The sequence below is a fragment of the Saccostrea echinata genome, unplaced genomic scaffold, assembly GCF_033153115.1.
Source record: "Saccostrea echinata isolate AGI-Se365-2 ecotype Australia unplaced genomic scaffold, CSIRO_AGI_Sech_v1 ptg000054l, whole genome shotgun sequence".
In the NCBI taxonomy this organism is placed as follows: domain Eukaryota; kingdom Metazoa; phylum Mollusca; class Bivalvia; order Ostreida; family Ostreidae; genus Saccostrea; species Saccostrea echinata.
In genome coordinates, this window is record NW_026889803.1 from 6,022,419 (window position 1) to 6,041,694 (window position 19,276).

A 19,276-nucleotide genomic window follows, 5' to 3' on the forward strand; every position below is an offset into this window, starting at 1 on the left:
GAGGGGGGGAGGGGGGGTGTTCATGCAGTTTGTTTGTGTTAAAGTATGTACATTATTATATATAATTGGAGACATTCTAATTGTTTTCAATATCCATTTATTATTTTTTTTATTAATATGTACGATCATACCATTTGTGTAAAGAATAAGTGACTCAAAATAGTTGTGTGTAGTTGTATGCTTGTGTAATTATAATGAATAGTGGTTCAGTTGCGAATTTGATCGCGAATATACCGCATATATATATGGGGCTTGGCGAAAAGTCTGCAACACAGTAAATTTTCAAATGATGGAGAACCCTGCATATATACATGTATATAATGATTTTTCAAGCTTCACGATGTGTCATTCATTTAATTTATATATGAATATTCATTTTCAAATATCAAAATATGACGTAATCTTCTTGGAAGTAAATAGATGCTAGAATCTAATAGCACTAGTCAAAGGGACAAGAGATACGTTTGTGATGTCTGCAATATTAAATTTTATAAGAAATCCAATCTTACTAGTCATAACAACTTCATTTCTTTTCAAAAGCTTATTTTCATTTTTTTTCTTTTCATATTCAGAGAATAAAGGCTCTTGTACGCCCGGATTCCAGCTGGGGACCTAACAGTAAACGTCACTGGCAGACGTACAAAATGTATGAATATAAGGGTGGACTAATAAACAGAATGAAAGTGAATCTACTAGGAGATAGTAAACATTCTGATGTTGGAAACTGAAATAGAACTTGCATTGTACTCTCAGGAACCTATAAACAATAATGGACGTTGTTTTTTTTTTAAATTAGTTTCAATTCACCCAAATCAATTTAGGTTACTTTTACTATCTATATCCGTCCGTCGTTGTGCGGCATCGAAACAACAAATCCGAATAAATTTTGCTGATAGTATCTATCGTATCGGTAACCTCTTTTCCTCCCGGTGCCTGAAAGATGTGGTCGAAACCATTAAAATGAATACAGTTCGTAGAAATTTTCTTCTTTACTCATAAGCATCAAACAAATGGCATAATTGAAATACGTAATGAGCCCTCTACCAATGTTGTAAAATTCATATCCCCAACTGAGTGCAGAGCTTGGGTCTTATGGCAGAATTACGTAACAAGCAAATTTTGTCAATCAAAATAAAGTATTAGATATGTAATATGTATTCTCTTTAAGCACACTACGTTTTATTTTTTGTAAATGTCTTAATTTTTTCATAGTTTAACGGTATCTTAACAATTGTGTCAAATTTACATTAGTTTTTATATTTGATGTAAATCATTTCTTTGTTGTCAGACAGGTGTAAATCAATTATTAATGCATACACCTGCAGGGGTGGGGTAATTGATAAAAGTAATTGTAATTGAGTGTAATTAATTACATTTTTCAAAGTAATTGGAAGTAATTTGTAATTGACCATTTTTCAATTACTTGTAATTGAATATGATTAATTACAATGAAAAAAATATGTAATTTCAATTACTTTTCAATTACATTTCAATTACTTTACATAATACATGTACACAATATGTTTATTTAATAGGGAAATATTTTCAACGCAGTCACATTTAACAGTTATTTTAATTTATTCAAAGAAGCCCTTCTGTTTTAGGCTCACCTGAGCCGAAGGCTCAAGTGAGCTTTTCTGATCAAAGAGTGTCCGGCGTCTGTCTGTCGTCTGAAGTCCGTAAACTTTTCACATTTTCGACTTCTTCTCAAGAACCACAGGGCCAATTTCAACCAAACTTTCCAGAAAGCATCCTTGGGTGAAGGGGATTAATGTTTGTTCATAGGAAGTGCTGTGCCCCCTTTCAAGGGGAGATAATTAAGAATTCGTGAAAATTTGGTGGCATCTTTTAAAAATCTTCTTCTCAAGAACTACTGGACAAGAAAAGATGAAACTTATGTGAAAGCTTCATTACATACTGTAAATTTAAGTTTGTTCATACTATGACCCGAGGGGGTAGGGTTGGACCGCAAGAGGGGGTCGAAGTTTTACATAGGAATATATAGGAAATGTCTTTAAAAATCTTCTTCTTAAGAACAGCAAAGCTATGATTAGTCATATTATAATAGAAGTATCCTCAGGTAGTCTAGATTCAAGTTTGTTCAAATCAAGGCAGGGCCTCAACAGGGGGTTAAAGTTTTACATAGTTTTATATATGTGTTAAGGAGCATTGATTAAAACGCATTGAAGACCTCAAATAATAGAATGACCTGATAACCCTTGGAATGGACTAGCCAGACTAAAGGGTATATATGGCAAAGCTTTGGGAAAGTCAGGCATTCAGAAGGTAGCTGAAGAAGTCGGATGCTGAAACAGCAATAAAGAAGTTAAGGTATTCCATCCCTAATAGCAACAAAGTCAATGAAACTGAATACATAACAGATGTGTAGGTGTTTAAGGGGATTGGCAACGTTTCTTGTTTATGGACAGGATTATCCAGTAATCTATAACAGATTACTAATGTGCTTTTACATACAATAACTGACTCAACCAGCATACCTTTCCATGCCATTAATTTCAAAATTGCTCAACATATACGTTTGTCATTTAATATTGGTTTCAATATAAATTAAGAAATAAGTTGATATCATTATTTGTGAAGGAGCAAATTTTGATTAAGTAAGATATGTAATTAACAATGATATGATACACATTATTGTATGTTAATTTTATATGGTATCCTGATAAAAATGAAATATTTACCAATATTTACAAGGATAATGTACCTCTTTATGCATCTCTTTACTATTTATAAGTTACTGCCCTTTGTTTCACTTTCTTCAATTATTTAAAAAAATAAATAAAGGCCGTTGTAAATTGCCCATTTAATTACTCATGCTTTTAAGGTAAACACAAAGGTTTCCAATGATTTTCTTATTGCATGTCACCCTTGCTTTGCCTTCATTTGTTCTCTCAGAGAGCAGCTGGAACACACCATTTTCCGAGTCTCTTTTATAAGCCAATAAAAGGTGTGATAAAGAAAGTCCAGACTTTGCAATACTTGTCATCATCAATTTGGAAATGACAGTATTGTCCACTAAGCATATTAGTGATGAACTGTTCTTCTGTACTCTCTCATGATATTGAATAACATTGATGTATGAGTCAAGTGAAAAACTGTGTTGAAGAAAGAGATCCTCTGAGAAGGTCTGAGAATTTACAAGTTGTAGGAGAGATTTTGCATCAGATGCTGCATCATGTGCACAGTAGTATGTTTGAAGGAGACATTTTACCAAATCAGTCTGTTTGTAAGAGGAGAGTCCGGGCACACTTTTCCTAAACAGTGGAAGAGTATCAACAAATGCTTGAATAACTTTCCCGGCACCATCCTTAAGTTTGTTTCCTATTAACGCACGGCAAAAGACATTTGCATCAAATCTAGCATTATGAGCCATTAACACTATGGGCTTGTGAATTGTAGACAACCAATGCAAAATGTTCCGAAGTCCTTCACTTGGGGATGTTGCTTGAACTGGTTGACCTTCCTTATACATCTGGTTCCCAGCAACAGTAAGACCAGTCAAAGCGAAAGCACTAGTTGAAATTCGTTTGGAAGGTAGAAGATACTCGCTGAAACTGTGTTCGTCAGTGTATGCCGCCCCAATTTGAGTGATTTCACAATCTTGAGCTGTGAAGTACAGAAATTTTTTTTACACATAAGTCTATTAATATATCGTGCATATATTTGTATTTGCTTAGAAAAAATTCTTGAAATAATTAAAATAAGATTAATTTCTAATACCTTCAATTGCAATACATGTAGTTTTATTACAAAACATACCAAGTCCAGTAGTTTCCAAATCAAATGACACATATGCATAATCCATTCCAAGTTTCAGTACTGTGCAGGTTGGTTCAGTTGTAGGTGGTGGTATTTCGCAAACATCATCACTACATATGTTGTTATTCATGTCAACACCAGTTTCATAAGATATTCCTTCTCTTACTTCACAAGTTTTCTGATGATTAATTTGTTGCTCCTTTTTCTCTCTCCTCCTTTTGAACTCCACTGTGCTTTCTCTTTCTTTTGCCTTCTCTCTCTTTTTGTCATAATCCTTTGAAATTTTTTTTGTAATTTCTCCAGGAGATAGCATCACAGATTGACACACCTGCAATGAATACAATATATATATATATATATATATATATATATATATATATATATATATATATATATATATATATATATATATATATATATATATATATATATCAATTCAATGGAATTTTCAAAAAAAAAAAATAATGTAAAATGTCATATAATTGTGGTTTTATTTTTACTTATTTCAAAAAAACTTACTTCAGAAACATATCCATAACCCAAGTTTTTTTTTTTGTGCAATGGCGGCTGCAACTCGGTAGTCATTACTCTGTGATCCAGAATAGAAGTTCGATTTAGGAGCCTTGCTGGAAACTGTATTGTTGAGACTCTCGTTAGGCTGAGAACTACCTAAATAGGTTAACTTATCAGCATCACTTGCGTATTTATTCAGCAAATCCATAAGGGAAATCTTTAAATTTCCATCACAAAGGTACCTGCTGTAGGGAAGATTTTTGGGCTTGTACTTCAGTGGATTCTGCAAATATCCACACCACGAACCACAATATGAATGGTCTCCAAATACATGTTTGCCTAGTGCCAATAAATTTGTCTTCATTTTATCCGCATCTTCTTGATGTTGTGATACACAGTATCGAAAACATTTCGATAAATGTGCAATTGTTTTTGGTGTGAGCTCCTTGAAATTCTTTGCTTTCCTGAAGTCATAAAGTTTATTTGTAAAGTCCTTGAGCAGATGGTTTCTGTCACATTGCTTTTTTAGGTCTGCTTTCACTTCTGCACAGGCTCTAGAAATTGTTGTTGAGTCATTGTCCATGATGATCGTTCCAACACTTACATCATTTCTTTCCAGATTTTTCAACATGGAAATACACATGTCTGCTTCCATAGCCTTGGAACTACCTTCCCAGTTCTTTCTACAATCATGGTCTTCCACACTGCACCCCTTCTTTGTTGCAAGGTCACACTTTCTACGGTATTTATTCCTAGTCGAAAATGCAATACATTTCCCAGTTTTCTTTCAAATAAAAGAGGCATGGCCTAAAAAATATATATATATAAACAAATTAACCATAAAATCCTATAAAGCTTATTATCAGGGAAACAAAATATGTCTGATTCAATTATTTATTACTTCAATCAATTTTTTTTAATTTTGAAAATGCTAAAAAACTTTATAAGCATATGCAAATATTCTATACTACCTGAAAAACTACATGTATATATTTACATTTCTTATAATTAAAAGTCTTCACAAATAGGAATTCAATTCATTTCCTCATGAACTCACATGAATGAACATGAATACTTCAATGGAATAAAAAAAAATAGAGAGAAATCTTTTTTTCACAAAAATAATCATTCAAAGCACATAATCTGTGACTAGTCATCAGATACGGTAAATAATATAAATATAAGAAATTAATATATTATTTGATAAGTCCTGAGGTACATGAACTACAAAGCTTCACGTCTGCGTATATTTATCATGAAGCACTAATGCATTCATGAAAATTGAAAGTATGAAGCATTACAGATATAATACATGAATTCTTAAAAATTAAATTTTCATTTCTTATAAATGTTTTTATCCAGAATCACAGATTGTTATATATTATAGAGTCAAATTATAAATGTGAAGTTCTTTATTTTGTAAAAAATTACCAGATAGACTACTGTAAGATTTCCAAGATCCACGTTTTTGCCAGCCACCATCAAATGATGCGGATACAGGAGACTCTCTGAAGTACAAGAAATAATGTATTATAATGTAGACAGTGTACAAATTTACATGTATATCTTGTCGGTGTAACAGAAATATCCTATTTTGTGCAATTGTCCATTATTATTGATACATGTAATGAAAAAAAAAATTATTCCATAATTTACATGATATTTGGATAAGTATACATTTCACTTTATATAAATCTCTCAAAAATTTGTTGTTTTTTTTTTGTATTACTCTGTTAATTCTCTTTCTCTAACAGCAGCATCAGAACAACTGGAACTAGAACTGTCCAAAAGGGACAAATACCCCCCGCTGGGTTTTTCAGAGAAAGTACCAAATCACTAATGTTTTCTAGATGTGAGAGGTGTTCACAATTTCCTTAAACATTTACAGTGAAAATTTAATTACTCATTATACATTTTTATACGTCCGTCTTACGACGGGACGTATTATGTTATAGCGTTCATGTTCGTCCGTCCATTAGCTTTTTCATGTCCGGCTCATAACTTTAATACTATTAGGCCTAGAATTATCAAACTTTGTCAGCTGATACATCTAGGGTAGAAGGTGTGTCGCACATTAAAACCAGGTCGCTCTGACATTTAATAAAGACGCTATGGCCAAATATGGAAAAATCATAACTAGAAAACCATTAGACTTAGAATCAAAAAACTATGTCTTTTAACTTTTAAATTACACAATCCCAAAAGATGTCAGAGTGTGGCAGTATCTTTATTAAAAAAGTTTTAAATCAAGAAAATACTACTCTTATTTTTTTCATTGTTCTTTACAGCAATCTGTAACAACAAAAATTCCACCTCTCCCATGGGTGTAATGATCAGGCACTGGTCGAGGAAAATTTTGATAGCAGAAAATTGCATGTCAAATTAGAGATAAATTAATGAGTTTAGTGTGAGGAGATAACTGGCAGAGCATCTCTGATCAAGCACATCTACATCTCTTGGGAAATGGGCAAAAGGAATCAGTCTCTTAATTAATTGCTTTTGTTGTATTGAATTGTTCTTGTTGGCTAGTCTTACTTTCAAGATAAATTTGATGTAATTAAAACTAATTTGATATTGTATATAATAATTAAAACTTATATGATATTCTATAATATAATTTAAACTAATTATTTATTGTACATTTTTTATTTGAATTTTTATATCTTTACAACAAATTGCAGACTGCCTTGTCTCGCTAAGATGTCATTTGAACAATTGAATCTAAACTGTTTATGATAATTTAACAATATTTGATGGGCGTATCATACTGTGGTGGGGCACTTTATTTAATGAATGAAACTAAGGTGCAGCCTCATAAAACATCAACACTAATAATTACAATGTTTTTTTATTACATTGAAAAAATAGTTTGCAACTATCTGCCATCTTTGTGAGACATGACACACTGCAAATTGATTGTTGAAAAACAAAATATCATAATTAATTATACAAAATCAAATTGATTTTAATACCTTTATTTCAAACTCATTTTAAAAATAAAAGGCTGGTTTTAGTAACTATGTATTTTGACAGACATAAATTACAATTAAGAGACTTAGACAACAGAGATCTTTATTTCTTTCTGCCCAATTCCCCTGAGACATAGATAAGACCTGCTTGATCAGAGATGCCCTAACAGCTTCCCACACTGAACTCATTAATTAATCTTTAACTGGATGCATGTCCACTCATTACTCCCAGGGGACAAATGGATTTACACTATCTGCTGTGTAATGTAAAAACTGTTTTTAATACTTTGTGTTTTTTTTTTATAGTTCTAATGAGTAGTTTTAAGCTGTAGTTCACATTTTTGTACAGATGTTCTAGATTCTATGTCTCAAACCTTAGACATGAACCCAAAATGACTAAGTCAATAAAAATTAAAAAAAAAAAAAACACCTGTAAAATGCAGAAAAATTATCAAATAATGTTGAAAATACCAGGTGCACATCTTCATATGGTAAATAATAAGTGTACAAATTTTCATACAAATCTATGCAATAGTCTCTGGGAACAGATCCAGACAAAACCACAAAATAAAAATGAAAAAAACACCTGTAAAATGCAAAATAATTATCCAATCATAATGAAAATACCAGGTGCACACCTTCATATGGTGAATAATAAGTGTACAAATTTTCAGACAAATCCTTCCAAAAGTTTCCAAGAAATGGTCCGGACAAAATCTCGTCTACAGACAGACGGACAGACAGACGGACATGCTGATTCCAATATACCCCCCCTAAACTTCGTTTGCGGGGGGTATAATGAGCAATTTCCTCTACAGCCTGACCTATTTCCCTCTCTCTTTTCTTGAGTGTTGTTTTGGAACAAGGGGGTATGTTCAGTGTAGACAATAGGTTGGATACTTTCCTTTCCCCTATACCACTGTGTAGCATACCTGAATTGCAAAACAACAAGTATGAAAAAAAATTCTGGAGTATTTTAAAAAAAAAAACATATTGTGCCATTATTTAAAATATATATTATTCCAAGGTATGTCAAACTAACATCTACATTAACATAGAATTATATATTTCTTGAGAAACATTGTTATACATTATACTGCACCTAAAGCTAACTTTGTGTTAACATCCCAAGTTTTTCTCCCCCACTGAGATTCCTTGGGCGCACTATGTCTTTTTCCCGTTGGCACAACTGTCTTTCCATCACACAGTTGACACCTGATGGTCAGTAAGCTGCCCAACCCGTAACGTATCTCATGCACTATATTTGTAATGTTTAAAGGTATAGTTGAATGGCAGACTGAACAACCTTCACAGAGTTTGTCTACAAGAAACCCCAACTCCACTATTGGTCTACCCTGCCTCCAACTGGTCCCCGTTTCACATTCATTCTCTCCATCTACTTCATCTAAACAATATTACATAAAGTATTACTATCTTCTGTCTTATTAGCACTGTTTGGTGATCCATTTATCGAGGCTTGGTCTCCATTATCGTCTTCAAATAATGACACTGGCTCATCGACATCGGGATTCTCAAGATTTTCATGACTTGTAGGTCTTGAAGAATACGAATGATCATTCACAATCTTTGTAACATTGTTTTCTATAAAGCAATCGATTCTTTTTTTCTTGGATTCTGATATATATCTACCTGTAGAAGCAGATCGGTATCGCTTTAGTTAGAATAATCTAACTGTGTCTCGGGACAGGCCCTCACCACAGTTAGAATGCCTCCCATATACCCGTAATGTAGCAGAAAATTGCAGAATCGCTTCGAAACGATTTTGGAGAAAATTAATGAAGTTGCATTGAAAATAACTGTCAAATTAATCATAACAAACCTTTTTGAGACTGTAAATACCTTTCATCTAAAAATTTAATCCATATAATGGAAGAATTCAACACTTTTTCATCAACGTTTTTTTACTCGTTTCAAATTTACACACCATGTTGACTACTGTTGAAGCCTTTAGTTCAGAGTGATATCCTCCTTTACATGATTTATGACAAATCCACAGTATACATATCAATATTTCATATTGGAATATTTAATATTTATTTAATATTTATCCCATAAAACATATTACATGTTTGAAGAATTGCAATATTAGTTAAATATTGACTACAATAGATATAATATGACAGTATACATCTGATGTAAAATAATTATTTTTATATATAAATCTCATCAAAATTCATATTCCAGCTTATATCTTCATTATAAACATGATAGACAAACTCAAAAAATATCATTTGGATTTCTTTATTTGTATATTCCCCTTTACCGATAATATAAACAAGTGTTGTTGTTTACAAGTCAACCAGAGTTACCGTACTTGCGATAGGTCGTCTGAGAGAACATAGACATATAAATAGTTCCCCATACCGAGCTTAAAAAATACACTTTAAAACTTCTTTTTGTAAAACTTTTTTGTGTATTTTATATATTTAAGACATGATTAATCAGAATATCACATCAATTTTGTTGTATATAGCCCATATATTTGTAAGTCTTCCCTAGGTCTTCCGTAGGTCTTCAATTACCTGTAGGTCTTCAATTAGGTAGGCCGTGTTGACATTCGGAACTCTCGGGATTTTTCTTAGTAAATGCACTGAGTTAGAGTTATCTCCCGTATTTTCTTTGCTGGACACAGACTACCAATTATTTTGCTATACATTCCTTTATAATGTAAAAATTAATTTAAAAAATCACACCGGCTCAACTTACCTGAAACTTGGCATAGAGTAACAACAATTCAAGTCCAAACATTTTTCAGGCTCTCGGGAAAATTCATAGTCTGCAAGTCCTGCTATGGCATCGCAAATAACCCCTACCCTGCTTATTTCACTTTTCCTTCGAGGAAAGGGTAAACATGGGCCTCTTTACACCCTTCCTACTACGCGCTTAAAAGCAAAATTTCCCATTATTATCAATTTTATAATTTTTTTCAGACCCTCTCCTTTCCATCTATGCCCAAAAATAACCCCATTCCACCCCATATTCATCCCAAAGAATTTTTAAGAAAAAACCTCTATTTTTTAAACTGGCACTACTTGCGTGCTCAATGAAATAGGGGTAAAATTAGTAGTCTGTAACCTGCTACATTGAGAATACACGGAAGGCATTCTATCGTTAAACCGGGTCCGTAGGACATTTATCATTTTAACGATAAAACATTCTATCTAGTATCGCTTCATCGTGTGTTATGAAACGTTCGACATGTTGTTTACCTCAGAAACACACATTTCTACTCTCCACAACGCTGAAGATTTCGTATTACGGGAGATCACTCCCAATTGAAAATAATTCAAGGACGATAACTGTAAATCATTGTGTACAAAAGAGAAAATGCAAATACAGAATTTTTGAACCTGGATTGCTTCGTTGCCAATGTCCTTAATACTCAGTATATTTAGACATAATTCCCATTTATTACTATTAGCATGTAAGGGTGGGATGTGTCCTAATTAATGACCTTGAATTTTGGTAAGGGTTATCTCCCTCTGTTTTTAATTAATAAAAAAAAATAAAAAAAGAAAACTTATCTGGCCAAAAAAAAGTCGTTTTCAATTGTCATTCTATTTCTAATGTTTTAATGCATCTTTCCACCACAGCATTTATTTATATTCTTATTATTTGAATTTTTATTTTTAAAAAATCGCTTGTCCTCATAGACTTCAATGCAATCTTTGTTAATTAATCACTGCTTAATTAACATTTTTGAAACTTTCTCCTGCTAATTAATCCTTTTCTACTGTGAAATACTTGTACATAGGAAATATCTTTAAAATCTTCTTCTCAAGAACAACTAAGCCATCATTAGTCACATCTATACAGAAGCAAACTTAGGTATTGTAGAATCAAGTTTGTTCAGATCATGGGGCACAACAGAGGGTCAATTAAATTTTGCATGAGAAAAAAATAAAGGAATCATCTTGAAAAAATTTTTTGCTCAAGAACAGGAAAGCCATGATTAGTCATATTATTATAGAAGCATCCTCAGGTAGTGTAGATTCAAATTTGTTCAAATTTAGGGTAGGGCCACAATGAGAGATCAGAGTTTTACATAGGAAAACATAGGATTGATTGATTGTATGTATGTTGTTTTACGTCCTGTTCGAAAACTTTTCAGTCATATAGAGACTTCACCATATACCGGTGAAGTGCTTCAAATTTAGACCTTTACTCGGCACTTAGGACCGTGAGGGAGCTTTATCGTGCCTACGCCTCCCGTGACATGGGGCCTCGGTTATTAAGGTCCCATCCGAAGGACCCGCAACTTTTACAGTTGCTACCTATTTTTTTATCGACTTAGGTCAGTCGCGGCCGGGGCTCAAATCCACTACCTTCCGATCACGGAGCGAGAGCTCTACAGAATGAGCTATCGTGACGGTGGAAAACATAGGGAAAAATCTTTAAAATTCTTCTGTTTAAGAATAGCAAAGCCAATATTAGTCATATTTGTATGGAAGCATCCTGAGGTAGTGTAAATTAAAATCCCCCCTCCCCCGTTCAATACTAAACTGATTTCTGCTTCTTCCTAGCCAATGAGCTCAGGTGAGCAATGTGGCCCATGGGCCTCTTGTTCAAAATCTTAAACTCTTTTATATCTCAATAAAAGAATTTGATATATTGGCTTTTTTTTTTTTTTTTTTTTTTTTTTAAATTAGTTTGTTTTATAATTATAATGCACATAAAGCATTAATACTGGTTAATTGTTTATTAAAATATTTGTTCTACCTCTGATTGGTATAGACATGGAACATTTCAATTTTTTGTTCCTTGATAATCAAAAAAGAATAGAAAATAATTTAATGTGTCATTAAGACCTGCCTTATTGCCCTCCAACTCCAAGCTGTAAATTGCTATCAAAACAATCCTCCATTTAATATAATTTTATACCATGCTTTGTTTAAATTCAAAGTTATGACCATTAGAGATGATTTACTAAATACTATTTAGAATGTTCTACTATTTATATACATAGAAAAGAAATAAATATTGAATCACTATTTTAACTTTTAAACAGATCTTTATATACATGTATGCATTTGGTATCTGAAATAGTTATTACATAAAGAAGTATTTGTCAACATTTGCAAACATGACAGGCACCTGACATTATTAATTTTAAATACCCACCTACCTTAAATTTACATGTATTTGTTCTTCAAGATTTTTGAAAATGAAACAAAAGTAATTGAAATGTATTTAATTACATTCTTCAAAGTAATTGAGAGTAATTAATTACATTTGTAAAAATCAATGTTATTGTAATTGAAAGTAAGTGAAAAAATTTTCAGTGTATTTGAAACTATTTAAATACATTTCAAAGTAATTGACCCCAACTCTGTACACCTGGTGTCAAACCTGAATACCTTATTAGCTCAAGTAAAAAATGAGTCCCTTTAGCGAAATGTAGTCTCAACTTTTGGTCAATTATCATTACGCATTTATTGCCATTTGCGGTGTTGCCTTAACATTTGAACATTTTCAGCTTCTGTCCTTGAACAGCTTAACCAATTAAAATATAAAGCATATGGACATTCTTAACTCCAGAGTGGGCAAATTGAATGATTTTATTACAACAGATGAATTCTTAACAAATGTTAAACAACGTAATGCCGCTGCTGAATGTGAAAATAACGATATTGAAACTTTTTTTGAGAATGTAAACATTCCTTTTGACAGGATTGTTCAAGATTTTTTCAAATAATAACTTTGGTTATAAGATGATAGATTTTTGTATAAATAATAATGTGTATATTGTTAATGGTCGCGTAGGTAGCGATAGACATATAGGAGCACTCACTTGTAAAAATACTAGTACAGTCGATTATGTTAAAACAAGTATGGAAATGTTCAAATTGTTCAGAAAGTTTCAGTATCTAACCCACATACTAAATTTAGCGGAAGTTCTTGCGTATCAATTGATTGTTTGTTGTTTAACGTCCCTCTCCAGAATTTTTCATTCATCTGGAGACGCCTCTCGCGTATCGAAGCGTGTAAACAAACCTAGAGAAGAACGAGTTTCTGTTAAATTGCAAGGTATGCATGATTTTGGACACAAAAAGATGATGAATTAACATATTTATCATTCAGTATATCCTGCTTGCATTAAGATTGTATGAATTTGTAAGTAGAAATTTAAAAAACGCAATCGTTTGTTCACATATTGTCATATGCATGTAACATTTGTACGTTTTCTATAGTCCACAAGAGATGTGATTATTTCCTGAAATGGTAAATATTGAAAATTAAGATGCAGAACAATGTCATGTAGGTTTCGGAGTTTTAAATTTAATTGTTAAGGTTGAAAATTACACAATATAAAATACCTCTGCCTTTGTAATCACTGTATGCGTCGTTTCAAACGAGAAAGTTCGAATGATATTGTTCGTTCCTAAAATAAACGCAAGTTCACTGGCATGTAATTCAACAAACAAGAGATTCACAAGTCTTGACGATCAGCTGAGTACCACAATCCACACATACATTTAACCTTACAGTCAGGGAGTTTCATACTTTCATTAAAACTTTTGGCGTCTAAATTTGAAAAGAATTAAACAATATTAATATTTGTCAATAAAAGGTTAAACATACACACACACACCCACCCTCACACACACACACACACACACACACACCCTTACACACAGACACACACAATAATAAAAAAAAAATAAAACTGTGAACTCACGACGGACTTCGACAGATGGGAACAAAATTGCAATAGGTCAAATTGGTAACTCAGGTTTTTAAAAATGTTTTATTAATAATGTTTTGCTAAAACAAATGCACGATTATTATAATTTTTTTAAATTTCTTAAGGATGGATGATTTATATTAGAGGCAGTTGAGGAGTCATCAGAAGTAGAATAATGCATCATTGAAATACGTCCTCATACAGCACTAAAAGAAAACATGATCTCATAAGGCAGAGAGGCACCATACATGAGTACAGGCTGAAATATAACAGACTACTTCTGTTTGTTCATGCGATCAATATGTAAAAATATACACGTCGCAACAAGGTTTAACGCTGCATGAATTTGGTCCGTTGATTAGGTCATCAAATTGTAAACTTAAGCTTTGAACTGAACTTTTTTCCGAATAATAAATTTCTGAATTATAAATTTGCCTTGGTGTTTCATTTCATTTGGAATGATTCTTGCTCTTTGTTGTGCAGTCATTTTCAGAATTACTACCCAATTTCAATGACAGTAATGTGAGAAAAAAAACTTTGCCAGTCCCTTTTCTCATTTTATTTAATTTTTTTTAGAAAAGCATTACCCCTGGAGTATTTTCTGGAAAAAAAAAAAACAAACAAGATGTGTTCGTGAAACACTGATGCCTCCGTATGACAGCTTATGGCGAAAGTTAAAGTTTCTCAAAAGTCAAACTCCAAGGACAAGGTCAAGAGATCAAAAATTATTTCCCAAAGAAAGGACTTGCGTCAATGGATATACCTGGTAAATATGAAAGCCCAAGCACCACCATTCAAACGTTATGGTCAAAGATAATGTTTCTAAAAGTGGGTCAAACTCCAAGGTCAAAAGGTCAAAATTAATGGTACGCAGGGACTGACCTTGTAATAAGAAATACAGATACAAAATATAAAAGTCTTAGCACCAACTGTTCAAAAGTTATGGCAAAGAATAAAGTTTTTAAAAAGTACGTCAAATTCCAAGGTCAAGGTCAAAAGGTAAAATTGTGGGTATCCAAGGAAGGTCTTGTCACAAGGAACATACCTTTGAAATTTGAAAGCCCTTGTACTAACTTTTCAAAAGTTATGGCCAAGGTTAAAGTTTTTAAAAATAGGTCATACTATAAGATCAAGGTCAAAAATATTTAAACCAATGGAAAGTTCTTGTCACAGTGAATATACATGTCAGATATGAAAGCCCTAGCACAAACTGTTCAAAAGTTATGGCCAAGGTTAAAGTTAGGTAATTTTCTGCAAAAGTGTGTCAAACTCCAAGGTCAAGAGGTCAGATATGTTAGTACCCAAAGGAAAGTCTTGTCACAAGGAATACATATGTGAAATATGAAAGCGATGGCTCCAACCAATCAAAAGTTATGAGCAATGTTAAAGTTTTTCCGGACAAACAGATAAACAGAGAGACAGACAGACGGACGGACAGGGCAAAAACTATATACCCCCGAACCTAAAAATAATGCCATTAATTTTTTGTTTGCAAATCTAGGTCAATTCTTTCTTTGCTAATCTTTTCCAAACATTGTTTCATTTCAGCAATAAAGACATAAATTCTCGTAATATTAAGTTTTTTGTTTTGTTTTAAACACGAAACAATTTTGAATTTGAAACATTGAAATTCGGAAACCTATTGAATCAACAACAATTAAAGTTACATAATGAGTCAAAATCATGTGCTTCTTTTAAGATAATTGTATCATAAAACAAATGATTTATGTAAAATATGAATAAAGCGAAGTTTTGACAACTCAACCGCACTGTAAAGCAAGAAAAGAACTGCAAATTGTAAGTGCCGGAAAAGCAAAGTTGTATCTATCGCTTAGTTGTTATCGTCAATGTAAACAATGTCAAGGTCACTTGACTTTTATTCTTAGCGTGAAACTTGTAAACAACATTGAATTGGAGCAAGCAAAAGTGAGGAATAAGTTCTGATCATCTTTATTGAAGATTGTATCAAAATTATTCGGTTATCTGACGTTATCTATGGAATTGACACCATGGTAAATTCTTCAACTTTTCTGCGCATGCGAACAAGGAAAAGGAAGAGGTGAAGCAATATTTTTGTGTTGGGGCAAACAAAAATTATTTTTACTTTTATTTTTCTCTTTAAAAGTAGATTTTTAGGTTCTGAAACCTGTAATTTTCTAAAACCCAATATCTTCAAGAATTGAACAAAATTTGCATGTGTCATGCAAACTTCTGCTTTTGTCAATTTTCCCTATTTCCGTCACGGTGTCTCTTTAAAAGAGCAAATAGCAATCGAAACTTTCCGACCTCTGACGGGAAGACCCGAGATGATGTAATTGGAGCAAATAGAGGCAAATGTACTGTATGAGCGACATCAGAAGAAAAAAAACTTTCAATGGACATTTCGTCAAGTTTTGTTGCATGTATACTGCCTTTTTACAGTATAGTAATGTATGCCTCATAACTGTAAATGAAGACTGTGGTTTTTTTTTTTATTTGATGAATAGGGGCCTAAATAACGCGAAAAGATTTGAACAATCGTTCAGACATTGAAAGTAAAATATAACAGTTGTTAACTGAAACTTCCTAATACAATTGTAACTTTTTGAAGCTCATTTTCCGATTATTTGATTACTGGAAGGTAGTATTTTCTTTTTAATTTTTTCATATATCTTTCATTTTTTTTATTTTCTTTCTCGATATTCATGATATCGATGTAGCATTACCGTAATGCTCTATCAAGCGCCAAAACTGTTTTGCAGTTTTATAAGAAATAAACCCCTTATATTCATAAATATCAAATCATGTCTAATTTTATCCTTTTTTCGCAAGAGAAAACAGTCTAAACACAAGCGAAAGTGATATTTTAATTTGAAGTCATGTAAATGAGAATGACTATGTGATCAATTTCTTGTTTTAAAGTGGCAGTAGTAACACAAAAAAGAAGGTTGGAAGCATTTTATCATTTGTCGATTACTGAAAGAACCCCCCCCCCCCCAGAATTTATCCTAGAACTTTTCAGTTAAGAACGCACCTAATTTACCAACGACTCGCACAATGAAAATACTGTCCCGCACAATGACATTACAGTAAATATCGAACGACGGATACAGTCGCATTTTGATTAAAGCAGTAAAATTAAGGATAATCCAATCATAACTAGGAATAAATTACGTTTGAATACCCCAATACATGTACTTATATTGCTCATTATTTGATACAATTATTACCGAAATGGGATGAACTTCAAGGCCATAATATATGTTTTCAAGTCTTTGTACAACTACACTGCACTACGTTTTGCATTGTGTTAAAAAGCGAAGCTGCGTATTGATAAAATTGTGTTTCCTAGGGAACCTTTCATCATATATCTATGCGTTTTAATACACAATACATTTATATACTTAACATATCTTCGAATAATTGCCGGATTATTTTCATAACCTCATGACTGCATCATGTTGTCAACCAAGAAACGCAACAACTTCAGATTTTTTTACTATATGGGTTAGATACTGTGAGTTTAGTTTTTAGTTGCCCATTGAAATGTCTATAGACAGTAAAACATCAAAATATAAAACAGACGAAGCAGACTCTGTAGTGTCGTGTCTTTTTTATTCGAATTCACTGGATATATCGAGTCAACTTATGAATGATAATGTCTATCGTTAATTATTAACACGTCGTCGATGTATCTTACTGTCGAATCGAAGGCTACAGCAAAAGTTTTCTTCTCAAGTAGAAGTTTTTGAATAAATTCTGCTTTGTATGATTATTAAAACACTTCGGTTAACAGAGGAGCACAATTAGTGCCCGTCGAAATTCAAACAAATTGTTGGAAGATCTGGCTCCGGGGCCATAAAACTCAGACGAGTTCCTTTTAGATCTCAGTATTACTTTTACAAAAGGAATACATAGTGGAAAAGTGAGACTGAGATCAAAAGTGAGCTCGTCTAAGTTTTATGGCCCCGGAACCAGGTCTCTAAACACATCATATCAGATATCGTTAATGAGGAACTTCGGCAAACTTTTAAATATCAACATCAGAATACTTGTGTGTAAAATCGTAATGATTTTTAACAATGTAACTTTGTAAGATTAAAAAATTTCCGAGTTCATTTTTAGCTCACTTGAGCCTTTGACTCAAGTGAGCTTTTCTGATCAAAGAATGTCCAGCATCCGTCTGTGTGTCTGTACACATTTCTCATTTTCGACTTCTCAAGAACCACTGAGCAAATTCCAACCAAACATGCTACAAAGCATCCTTGGGTGAAGGGGATCCAAGTGTATTCAAATGAAGGACCATCCCCTATTTCAAGGAGAGATAATGAAAAATTAGTGAAAATTTAGTGGCATCTTTTAAAAATCTTCTTTTTAAGAACCACTGGGCCAGAAAATATGATTTTTTTTGTGAAAGTTCCATTACATAGTGTTGCTTCAAGTTTGTTCAAATTATCACCTCTGGGAGTAGGGTGGAGCCACAATAGGAGTTCAATGTTTAACATAGGAATATAGAGGAAAAAAATCTTCTCAAGAACAGCAAAGCCAGGATTAGTCTTATTTATATGGAATCATTCCCAGGAGTGTAGATTCAGTTTTTTTTTCAAATCTTGGCCGGGGGGGGGGGGGGACAAAAACTAAATCAAAGTTTCATAGGAATATATAGGGAAACATCTTTAAAAATATTTTTCTCCCGAACAGCAAAGCCCTGATTAATCTTATTAATACACAAGCATCCTCTCAGATAGTGTAGATTCCAATTATGTCCAAAAGAAAGGGGAGGGGGGAGCAACAATAGGCGTTCGAAGTTTTACATAGGACTATATATGAAAAAAAAATCGTAAAACTTTTTATGATTAACAGCAAAACCATCATTAGTCATATTTACATGTCTGTGTTATAGCATCCTTTGGTTCAAGTTCAGATCAGGATCCTCAGAAATACATTGAGGCTGAGGCTTTAATAGGGGATCAAAATTTTCAAGTGAGTATATTAGAATTTTTTTCTGGAGTGGCAAGAGCACTGATTAATAGGCTATGGTTACAATAGGGGATCAGAATTTTACAATAGGAAGATTTTTTAATAGTGGCAAGACCGCACAAAATCATATTTATGTGCAAAACATTCCTTTGTTGTGTAGAATCGTTTTTTCTAAAAATATGAGCCTTGGGGTTAATGTTAAGCCAATCCATATTTTATAGAATGCATTTGACCGGAAAAAAATCTCCAGATTTGAAGGGTCATGTTGATCGTGTTGCATTTAAACCTTGTGTGAATTCAACTTTGATTGAATCATAGCTAGGTTTTGGTCCACAATATGGAATCAAAT

At 32.7% G+C, this 19,276-nt stretch overlaps 2 protein-coding genes across 2 annotated transcripts in view; one reads left to right on the forward strand and one right to left on the reverse strand.

Annotated features, from left to right (window-relative positions):
• Positions 1–1,151, forward strand: part of LOC133171800 (sodium- and chloride-dependent glycine transporter 2-like) — a 45,721-nt gene extending 44,570 nt beyond the window's left edge. The window contains exon 14 of the mRNA XM_061306603.1: positions 573–1,151. Within this exon, the coding sequence (XP_061162587.1) occupies positions 573–728 (156 nt within the window). The 3' untranslated portion in view covers positions 729–1,151. The remainder of the gene's footprint in view (positions 1–572) is intronic.
• Positions 1,152–2,799: 1,648 nt separating this feature from the next.
• On the reverse strand, positions 2,800–4,102 carry LOC133171701 (uncharacterized). Its single transcript, XM_061306489.1, has 2 exons — positions 3,781–4,102; positions 2,800–3,627 (listed from the first exon to the last, which is right to left on the reverse strand). Exons 1-2 carry the CDS (start codon positions 4,091–4,093, stop codon positions 2,825–2,827), a joined length of 1,116 nt encoding a protein of 371 aa, XP_061162473.1. The 5' UTR covers positions 4,094–4,102; the 3' UTR covers positions 2,800–2,824.
• Between the last annotated feature and the right edge of the window lie 15,174 nt (positions 4,103–19,276).